At 52.5% G+C, this 10,293-nt stretch overlaps 1 protein-coding gene across 1 annotated transcript; it reads right to left on the reverse strand.

Moving 5' to 3' along the window:
- Positions 1–1,602: 1,602 nt before the first annotated feature.
- WNT1 (Wnt family member 1) lies at positions 1,603–5,471 on the reverse strand. Its single transcript, XM_084751528.1, has 4 exons — positions 4,462–5,471; positions 3,637–3,890; positions 2,772–3,037; positions 1,603–2,298 (listed from the first exon to the last, which is right to left on the reverse strand). Exons 1-4 carry the CDS (start codon positions 4,563–4,565, stop codon positions 1,810–1,812), a joined length of 1,113 nt encoding a protein of 370 aa, XP_084607654.1. The 5' UTR covers positions 4,566–5,471; the 3' UTR covers positions 1,603–1,809.
- Positions 5,472–10,293: the final 4,822 nt, after the last annotated feature.

Consider the following 10,293-nt stretch of genomic DNA (forward strand, 5'->3'; position numbering starts at 1 on the left):
GGAGGCAGAGGCAGGTGTATCTCTGCAAGTTCAAGGCCAGCTTGGTCTACAAAGTGAGTCCAGGACAGCCAAGACTAGATGGAGAAACCCTGTCTCAAAAACAAACAATGACTGGTCCTTTCAGCTTTCTGGTCCAGGCCTAGGAGCCATTGTTAACTGGATCTTCCTTACCTCAAGGCTAGAGTGGTGGTTTCATAAAGTATTTCCCAAGTCTTGTAGAAGAGCCCGGGAGATGGGCCTTCCCACTGCCCACACACCAGCAAAGGAGGACAGGATGGCTGCCTCAGCAACAGGGATACCTTTCTTCTTGGGCTTTTCTTTCCTTTTTTTTTAAAAAATTTTTTATTTAGTTTTATTTTATGTGCATTGGTATGTAGGTGTCAGATGCCTTGGAACTGGAGTTCCAGACAGTTGTGAGCTGCCATGTGGGTGCTGGGAATTGAACCCAGGTCCTTTGGAAGAGCAGACAGTGCTCTTAACCACTGAGCCATCTCTCCAGCCTCCGTTTCTAGACATGGACCACAGGTCTCATCTCACTGTAACTGTCTCCCAGCTCTTTCAGCAGGAAATGGCTAATCCTCATGGGGTCCTCATTCCACAACCAGCCCCTGTGAGACAGGGAGGAAGGACCCTGCGGGGGGGGGGGGGGGTCCTGAGCAGGGCTCCCTAGAGGCCTCAGAGAGGTCATCTAAGGGTCACTATCTCAGGGTCCTCTTTCAGGGCCAGGAAAGGGGTTCTTCAACAATTATATCACTTCTGTTTGGTCAAGAGCAGTAAGTACCCTGGAGGGGAAGAGGGCAGAGTAAACCGTGCTGTGTTCTGGATTCAAGGACCAGAGTCATTGATAAAAATAGAGATTTTATTCCTCAGAGGAAGATACTACTACATAGGTGTGGGCGAAGAGCCACTAATAGCTACAGTGGAAGGAAATACTGATCTGGTGGGCAAGGGCATCCTTGGGAAACTGGATAAAAAAATTTTTAAAAAGTCAGATAACAAAAAGAGGATGGAGAGCAGAGCAGGGGAGGACCAAGTTGGAGTGAAGGTGGTCTCTGCAAACCAGGCTGGGACCCAGCACAATAAATAATTTTATTTACATAACCAAACTGTGGCTTTGTATCCACATTTCAGTGCAAATTATTTACACACTGATGAGGAGGCAGGGCAGGAAGGAGTGGGAGGTGGCTGAGGGAGGCATGGGTCACAGCTGTTCAGTGGCTTCATGACCGAGACTGAGGAGAATGGAGGTTTTTCTGCTGGGTTCCCCATCCTCATTTCCCACATCATCACAGCCGCCCTTGCCCTTTCACCCCGGAAACTCTAACTTCAGCTACCGATGGGAGGGGGAAGGAAGGCCCCGACGCCCAGGTGTGCGGGTTACAGAGCGGAAGGAGCCTGTAGGGTTACCGAGAGAACGGAAGGGGGTAAGGTGATAGGCAGGGAGGTCACCAGCACGACGCGGACGGACGAGACTGCAACACCTTCAGGAGCTGACACTCCCCCTCGGCCTCAGGAGAGGGAGGAATCCTCTCCTCACCCTGTGGCCAAACAGGGGGCAGTGCAACGAGGGGTCTCCCACGAAGAGGGAGGTAGGTAGGTTGGCCAGGGCCCTCAGGATAGCAAAAAGGGTTCGTGCTGCCTCAGGCAAGTGGTTTGAGGAGTCCCCAGGAAGGAGGTGGGAGAGTTGGGTCACTATGAACCTCTGGAGTGGTTGGACATGCTAGGGTGGGCGAGTATCAGGGTCTTGAGTGCCAGCGAAATTAGTCTGGGGAGAACTGAGAGAGAGAGAGTTCCCGGAGGTGCAGCGCTTCATAGACACTCGTGCAGTACGCGCGTGTGCGTGCAGTTGCGGCAGCTGACGTGGCAGCACCAGTGGAAGGTGCAGTTGCAGCGCTCCGTGACGCGCTGCGTGCGCGTGCGGTGGCCCCGGCCACAGCACAGCAACTCGCAGCCGTCCAGCGCGGGAGAGGAGCTGTTGCAAACACGCCCAGCTGTGCCAGCTGTGCCCAGTCGTCCACTGTACGTGCAGAAGTTGGGCGATTTCTCGAAGTAGACAAGGTCGTGAGGGGAGGGAGGCTTGTGAGCAGGGTTTTCGGGCTCTAGGCGCAGGAGCTCCGCCCGCGAAGCGCGGTTGTTGCCCCGGTTGCCGTAAAGGACACGGGAGGCGCCGTCGAAGCGGTCGCGCAGCACGTCTCCTACGGCGCGCAGAGTGGGCAGCCTCATCCAACACGTGCGCACCGTACAGGAGCCAGACATCCCGTGGCATTTGCACTCCTGGCGCATCTCAGAGAACACGGTCTAGGGGAGAAGGGGAGGAGGGAAGGAAAGGTATCACAGGGTCAAAGCCAACATACCACATACCACCCCCCCCCATTTCCCCACCCCTACCCCATCCCTGTCACATGCATGTTGTGGAACTCTCGACGCAGTTCCCCCCCCCCCCACCAAGGTCCAGATGTGAGGGGAAGTGTGAAATGGCCTGCTGAGATACGGACACTCAATTAGACTCTTCTCCACGCCAAGAAGTCAGTTTTATTTTTTAAAAGTGTGCAATGGAACCATAGCTCTACAGCCTATGTGTTGGTAGCCTGTTAACCCCTTCTGGCCCGTCAACAACCCAGGGGTCCCCTCCCCCCACCCTCGCAGCCACCACCTCTCTCTCCTCTGTCTTCTAGACTCCCACTCTCTCAGGAAACCCCTTCCCTGTGCCTCTATCCTCGTGGACTGTCACTTCTCCCCGGCCCTGCGAATGGCATACCGACGTGACGTACCGTGCGCCCGGCCTCGTTGTTGTGAAGGTTCATGAGGAAGCGTAGGTCCCGCCCCTTCTCCCCAGAGTCCACGAACTCTCGGCCAAAGAGGCGACCGAAATCGATGTTGTCACTGCAGCCTCCCCAGTGCCAGTCGGGGCCCCCAGGGCCGCGCCGCCGGTAGTCACAGGTGCAAGACTCGATGGAGCCTTCGGAGCAGGAGCGCGCTACCGAATGTGTGACCCCGGCGGAGGTGATTGCGAAAATAAACGCTGTTTCCCGGCAGCCTGTGGGTGAAGCGACCCCGCACCAGTTAAGAAGAACGCATGGGGCCAGCTCAGCACCCTCTTTGGAAGGCTTGGCACCCTACAGTCCAACACCCGGCCTCCTAGAGAAAGCAGGTGCGCGTGCGCGAATCCGTGAATGCGCTCCTCGCCCCGCTTAGCTGAGACTTTACGTGGGACATCTCCAAGAGGAGATCCCAAGTTGAACAACTCTGAATAGCCAAGATCTCTACCAGACCAAACTATTGTTGGCAGTGCAAACTTTGTTGGGTGCAAAGCACACCCAGGCCCGCAGAGAGCAGTTTTCCATGCACCTTTGAGGAAGGCTGGGGAAAGCTGTCTGTCGCCCAGCGCCCACGATCCGGAATTCCCTTTCTGTGGGTCAGTGGCTCAGAAAAGTTAAAGATCACGCTCAAAACGCATGCCTGGAAAGAATCTGGCTCTGACCTGTGTTAGCGCAGGGCACCAGGCTGCTTGATCCTCAGGTCGGTAACGGAACCCTGAGACATCTGAGACATCTTCCCTGCATTCGCCCGCCCATGCCCTGGAGCTGACCCTGCTTTCCTCCTAATCCCGGAAGCGTCGCTTTCCTGGGCACCCACCTCGGTTGACGATCTTGCCGAAGAGGTGGGGCCCGGGAGCAGTGGGGCAGTTCCAGCGGCGGTTTCGGAATTGCCACTTGCACTCTCGCACTGCGCTCTGCAGTCCTCCACTCACGCTGTGCAGGATTCCCGGGTTCTGGCGGATCAGTCGCCGCTGCTTCCGGCTCAGTAGCTGCAGACTGGGCTCTAGCACCAGCTGCAGGCTCTTGGAGTCCGTCAGCAGGTTCGTGGAGGAGGCTATATTCACGATGCCCCTGGTGGTACGCAGAAGGGCTCAGTCTGGGGCAGGGGGCCTGCTGCACCTTAACCATACGGGGCTCTACCGCCCCTCGAGTCTAGTTAGTGGGCTGAAAAGGCGCCATGAGCCCATGCGCCCTAACTCTTACATCCTTTTTCAAGTCCGGCCCCTGAGAAGAAATCCCAGCCTACAGCCTTGCCTACCTCAAAAATACTTAGGAATTCACCCCTTCCTCACCTCTTTCCAAGCTAATATCTGGTTCTTTGGTTCAAGACCCGAGGGGCATCTGAGTACCCAGCACAGTGAGGCTGGACCTGGTTGGTGCTCAGTGGGAGAAGGTTATCTTCAGTGGGGGGTGGGCTCTGAGCCTGGTGTATCTGGGCTTCTGCTTGAGAACGATTTCCCCCCCACTTCAGCACAGCTGGAGTCTTGGGTTAGTTCTAGGCGAGAGCACCCTGGATGTGGTGAAGTCATGGTGCAGGAGGGAGTCTGTGGGTTGGTGATCCCCACAGCGTGGGAACTGGGTAGGGCCGGTTCCTGGCTCTGTGCCCCAGGACAAGTGGCGACCCCGTAACTAGCTCACTTACCACCATCGGCCACTGCTGTTGGCAGCCAAGGCTGCGGGCAGAGCGGTCAGTGCCAGTAGCAACGTAGCCGAAACCCAGCTGGGCAGCAGCGCCCAGAGCCCCATGACCTGCCTGCCCTGGCCTTGCCGGTTCTGTGCAGCAGATCTGGCGGCTTTGGTTGCTGCCCGCGACGGTGGGACTGGACGCGGCGGTGAGGGCAGTGGTGAGAGTTCTGAGGCTGGCTCTAGGAACTCTGGAGGCGGGCTGCAGGCAGCATGGTTCGCTGTCCTGGCTGGTGGGCCGAAGCAGCCACTGCGGGAGGCACCGCCTCTTATAGTTGCGGCTCTGACTGCACTGAGGAGAAGAGGCTGCCCCTCCAGACCCACACTATGACACCAGGGTGCACTGGTCAGGCCCACAGACAACAGAGTAGCTAGCTGAGCTGTGGCTCTAGCCGGTCTGAGCAAAGAGCTGACGGGCTAGCCGTCGGGGCTCACCCCCGCCCCCTTGCCTGGTGGCCCCCGCCTCCAGGTCTGCACTGGCCGCCGACCCCTCCCCTTGGGTTGGCCTCCCACGCGCGCCGGCCTCACTCTTCTGCACGTCCGGAGCCCGTCGGGGACCAGCATCCGCCAGGGGGCGCGGAGACTATGTGCTGGGGACAACCTGTTTGCAGCCTGGATTGCCTCCCCACGCGCGCGCGGTGGGGCTGTCCTCTAGATGTCAACCCTCCCCCACACACGCTGCGGTCCCTTCTCTTCCCTATCCTGAATGGCGGGATGAAAGCTGTGGTTCTGGCCAGCGACTCCGGGGAGACGCTTCCTCACCCAGGATCCCCGACGGCTGGACAGAGAAGGAAAAGAAGGAGACAGAGCCTGGGTGGAGCTGTGGTCAGGGATTCCCGGGCGTGGGGTGTAGGGGTAGGGTGACCAAACTGAGCTGGCGGCAGAGAGAAGCTCAGAACTATACAGCAGTTTGGGGACGTGGGCTTAGGGGAGGGCAAGCTTCTGTGTGTCACAACAGTGAGGTCAGGTGAAAAAGTAATGTGCTCTACAGGCGGGGTGCCCGTCTGTATTCAGAAACTTATAAAGAAGGGTATTTTGAGCCCTTTCCAAACAATTGTGTAATTTGGCTCAAGACAGGGAGATCATGAAATCATTTTTGTTACAGTCACCACTTAAAGCAGTGAGTGTATCAGGAAGGAGGTGGGAGCTGTGCTGGGAGAGGTCCTGAAGGCTGACTGAACAAGAATGGAAGCATGTTTGCAGGTGGGTGGATGAGCGTGTGTGTGTGTGTGTGTGTGTGTGTGTGTGTGTGTGTGTGTGTGTATAACTATGTGCATGCATGTGTCATTCTGTCACGCTGGGTACTTTGTGTCAGCTTCCTGTGCTGTGTGTCAACTTGTGCATGTCATTAGTGGGGGGGGGCAGTTGGGGGGATCATAAAGATGAGCCAGGTGGTTTCTCTGGCAACCGGGCAGGTAGTGGTGAGGAATAAGGGACCTTCGCGTCCTCAGGTTTATTTTGTTTTTGTTGTTGCTGCTGGTCTTGTGGCAGCCTCTTGCTATGTAACTCTACCTAACAAAGAAATTTAATATTGTAGACCGCACGGTGGTCACCTGCCTGCTGGGATTACAGGCCTGTGGCACCGTACCTGACCAGCTCAAGATTGATAAATTGGGGCGTCTAGAGGGATGGGTCATTGGCTGCTCTTCCAAAGGCCCCAGGCTGTTCTCAGCATCCATAATGGTGGCCTATGGCCTCATGTAATTCCAGTTCCGGGGAATCAGGTGCTGTCTGAACCCCACTGGCACTAAGCACGCACAGGTGCTCATATATAAATGCAGGCAAAACACACATAAGTAAATATTTGTTTAAAGATTTTTTAAAAAATATTTATTGTTTATTTATTTATTTTATGTATATGGCACATGTATATGGTCTTCTTGCACACCAGGAGAAGGCAGCAGATCTCATTATAGATGATTGTGAGTCACCATGTGGTGGCTGGGAATTGAACTCAGAACCTCTGGAAGAATAGCCAGTGCTCTTAACCGCTGAGCCATCTCTCCAGCCCCCAAGATTTTTTTTTTAAATTAACAAATTGCAGAGAAGCCCTGTCTTAAAAAACAAAAAACAAAACAAAAAGCCCCCAATTTTTCTGCAGTACCCCAGAAACCCCTGTAGTTTCCCTCCTCTCATCCCAGTGCCTACAACTCTTCCTTTGTACACTTTTCTTTTCGGGAGATTCCTGATATCCTCAGGCCTTGGTAGCCTTGTGCTATCACGCTGCTGTTCCCGGTGTGGGCTACAGGGGGCGCTGCCAGCGTGCTTATCGTGCACCGCTACCACAAGAGAGCCCCCCACCCCCATCTTAATATTCCTCCTCGCTTCCGTTTTACAGAGGAAACAGTGGGTGAGGTAGTGGTCCCAGGTCCCAGCTAATAAGTGACTCCATGTTAAAGCCGTATCCCTGGAGAATGAGGTACAGTGTTCACCTAGCAGGCATAACGGCCTGGTTTGGAACCCAGAGCTTTTGTAGTGCAAAATTCAGGAACGGTGGCACCTGGCTGTAACCCCGGAGCCAGGAAGATCAGATGTTCGTGGTCATCCTCCACCTCCTGGCATTCTGGAGACACTCTTGAAAAACAAATGCAAGGGGCTGGAGAGATGGCTCAGCGGTTAAGAGCACTGTCTACTCTTCCAGAGGTCCTGAGTTCAATTCCCAGCAACCACATGGTGGCTCACAACCACCTATACCCTCTAATGCTCTCCTCTGGCATGTAGGGGTACATGCAGATAGAACATTCATATAAATAAAAATTAAAAAAAAAGAAAAGAAAAACAAATGCAAGATTTGTGGTGGACACACCTTTAATTCCAGCACTTGGGAGGCAGAGGCAGGTGGATCCCTGTGAGTTCAAGGCCAGCCTGGTCTACAAAGCGAGTCCAGAGTCCAGGACAGCCAAGGCAACACAGAGAAATCTTGTCTCAAAAAACAAAAACAAACAAACAAAAAACAAAGAAAGAAAGAAAGAAAAGAAAAGAAAAATATGGGCTGGAGAGATGGCTCAGTGCTTAAGGGCCCTGACTGCTCTTCTCAAAGGACCCAAGTTCAATTCCCAGCAACCACATGGCAGCTCACAACTGTCTGTAACTCGAATATCTGACACCTTCACACAGTCATACATGCAAGCAAATGCCAATGCACAAAAAATAATAAGTTTTTAAAAAAATATGATAAATAAATCCCACACCAACTCTGCATGGTGGGACGTGCCTGCCAGTTCCAGAGCTTGGAAGGCTGAGGCACCTGTCTGTAATCCAGCACTTGGAAGTTAGAGGCAGGTAGGCCATCTCTGTGAGTTTGAGGCTAGCCTGGTCTACATAGCAAGTTCTAGCTCAGCCAGCCCAGGGTACATGGTAAAATCCTATCTCAAAACCCAAACCCAGTGGGCTTTTTTTTTTTTTTTCCCTGTTCTTGTGATTTTGGCGGGTGAGGGAGGATCTTTTTTGTTTGTTTCTTTGTTTAGTTGGCCTGTTTTCTTTTCTTTTTTTCTTCTTTTAAAAAATTTATTCACTTTACATCCAGATCATAGTCCCCACCTCCTTTCCTCCGGCCCCACCCTCCCTTCTTTTTCCCCCATACTTCCCTCCCCTCGTCCTCAGAGAGGAGGAACACTCCTTCCCTACCAACGGACCCCAGCTTATCAAGGACTGCCTGCATCCTCTTCCTCTGAGGCAAGGTAAGGCACCCCTCCCCCCCTTCCTCACCCACACCCAGGGGGAAGTGATCAAAGTGCAGGCAGCAGAGTCCATGGCAGGGACAGCCTTGGCTCCTTTTAGTAGGGGACCCCTGTGGAGACTGAGCCACCCATCAGCTACATCTGAGAGGGCGGCCTAGGACTTCTATGCATGATCCTTGTTTGGTGCACCAGTCTCTGCTGGCACCCTTGGGCCCAGATTTATTTGATTTTCTCAGACATGGTTTCTTTGTGTAGCCCTGGTTGTTCTGGAATTTGCTATGTAGGACAGGTTGGCCTCAGATTCAGAGATCCACCTGCCTCTGCCTCCTGAGTGCTGGGATTAAAGGCATGCGCCACTAACACCAGGCTTAATTATTATTATTTTTTTGTGTATGAGTATTTTGTTGCATGTATGTACATGAACCATGTGCATGCAGTGCCTGTAGTGGCCAGAAGAGGGCACTAGATCCCCTGGAGATGGTTATGAGCCACTTGTGTGTGCTGGGAATCCAACCATGCTCCTCTGCAAGTGTTCTTAAATGCTGAGCCATCTTTCTAGGCTCCTTTGCTGTTTGTTTATTTGTTGAGGTAAGGTCTTTTGTAGCCTAGGCTGGCCTCAAACTCAAGATATAGTTGTAGTTGGCTTTGAACTTCTAGTCTCCCTGCTTCCCCCTCTCCAGGTGAGATTAGAGGCGCGCTCCACCAGACCTGATAACGCAAAGCCTATGGCCGTGGCTCAGTGGTTTGCCAGTGTGCAGCGGGTCCCTTTTCAGAATTAACTTAAAAAGAAAATGATTTCATTACGTATGACTTCTGACTAAATTGCGCAGGTCTGATCTGACCCTAAAGAGCATGACTGACTACCAGAATGGATCAGGCTCTCCCGGGAAGGTGCAAATCCCTCTAGGGAAGGCACGACTGATAGATAACATGTAGTTACTGCTCCTGGGGCACTTGTATCTAGTTTAAAATTGTAATCACATTTATTGTGTGTGCCTGTGTGTGTGCGTGTGTGTGCGTGTGTGTGTGTGTGTGTGTGTGTGTGTGTGTGTGTTCGAGAGAGAGAGAGAGAGAGACAGACAGACAGACAGACAGACAGAGAGACAGAGACAGAGAGGAGGGAGGGAGAGAGAGAATGCTGTACCATGCACAATGAAATAACAAGGAACAACTTGCAGGCGTAGATTCTCTCCTTCCATTACCTGGATCTCAGGGACAGAGCTCAGGTCATTAAACTTGGTGACAAGTTCCTTTACTCACTGAGTCATGTCACTCAGTGTGAATGTATTTAAAATATGATGTACATTGACCCAAATGAAGCTCGGTGAAGATTTTTTCCCCCTAAAGGAAATTTCCTTCCCAGGCCCTCTCCTTAGCCTAACCGGACCAGCATCTCACACAGGTCTGCAAGCCAGGAGCTTCTGCAAATGGTGCCCCACGTGGATGGCTCAAGGGACTGGACAGCACACACGGGTAACCTGACTTAGCCCCTGAGAATGTTCTCACCACTGAGGCCGTGGTCACTTATGCCTTTCTTGAGCTGGTCTATTGGTCTAATTCTGTGCTGATGGAATGAAGGCTGGAAGGCAGGGAAACCCTGCCATCTGTGACCCCCAGTGCTGAAGTGGCAGGAGAACTGACATCACAAAGCTGTCCTTGACCTCCACATGCTCATCACGATGCGCACTCAACACCCCTCACACTGATAATAAATACAATAGAAATTAAGCATAAGATAAAAAAAAATATATATATATATATATATATATATATATATATATATATATATATGGCAGAGAGAAATAGAGGACAATACCCCTTGACCTTTGGCCTTTGCATGTGCACACATATGTATGTGCACACACACACACACATATACACACTTGAAGGCTTACCTAGTATATATGAGGTCCTAAGCTGACCATGGGTATGGTAAAAATAAACAATAAAGCCAGGTATACGGCCACACACCTGTAATCCGACCACTGTAGGAGTTCATATTTATCTACACATTGAATTTGAAAGTACATGTGGGCTCATGTGACTCAATATAAAAAGAGGAGGAGGAGGAAGAGGAGGAGGAGGAAGAGGAGGAGAAAGCCAGGATGCTA

The sequence above is a fragment of the Acomys minous genome (assembly GCF_964271855.1).
Source record: "Acomys minous genome assembly, chromosome: 12".
In the NCBI taxonomy this organism is placed as follows: domain Eukaryota; kingdom Metazoa; phylum Chordata; class Mammalia; order Rodentia; family Muridae; genus Acomys; species Acomys minous.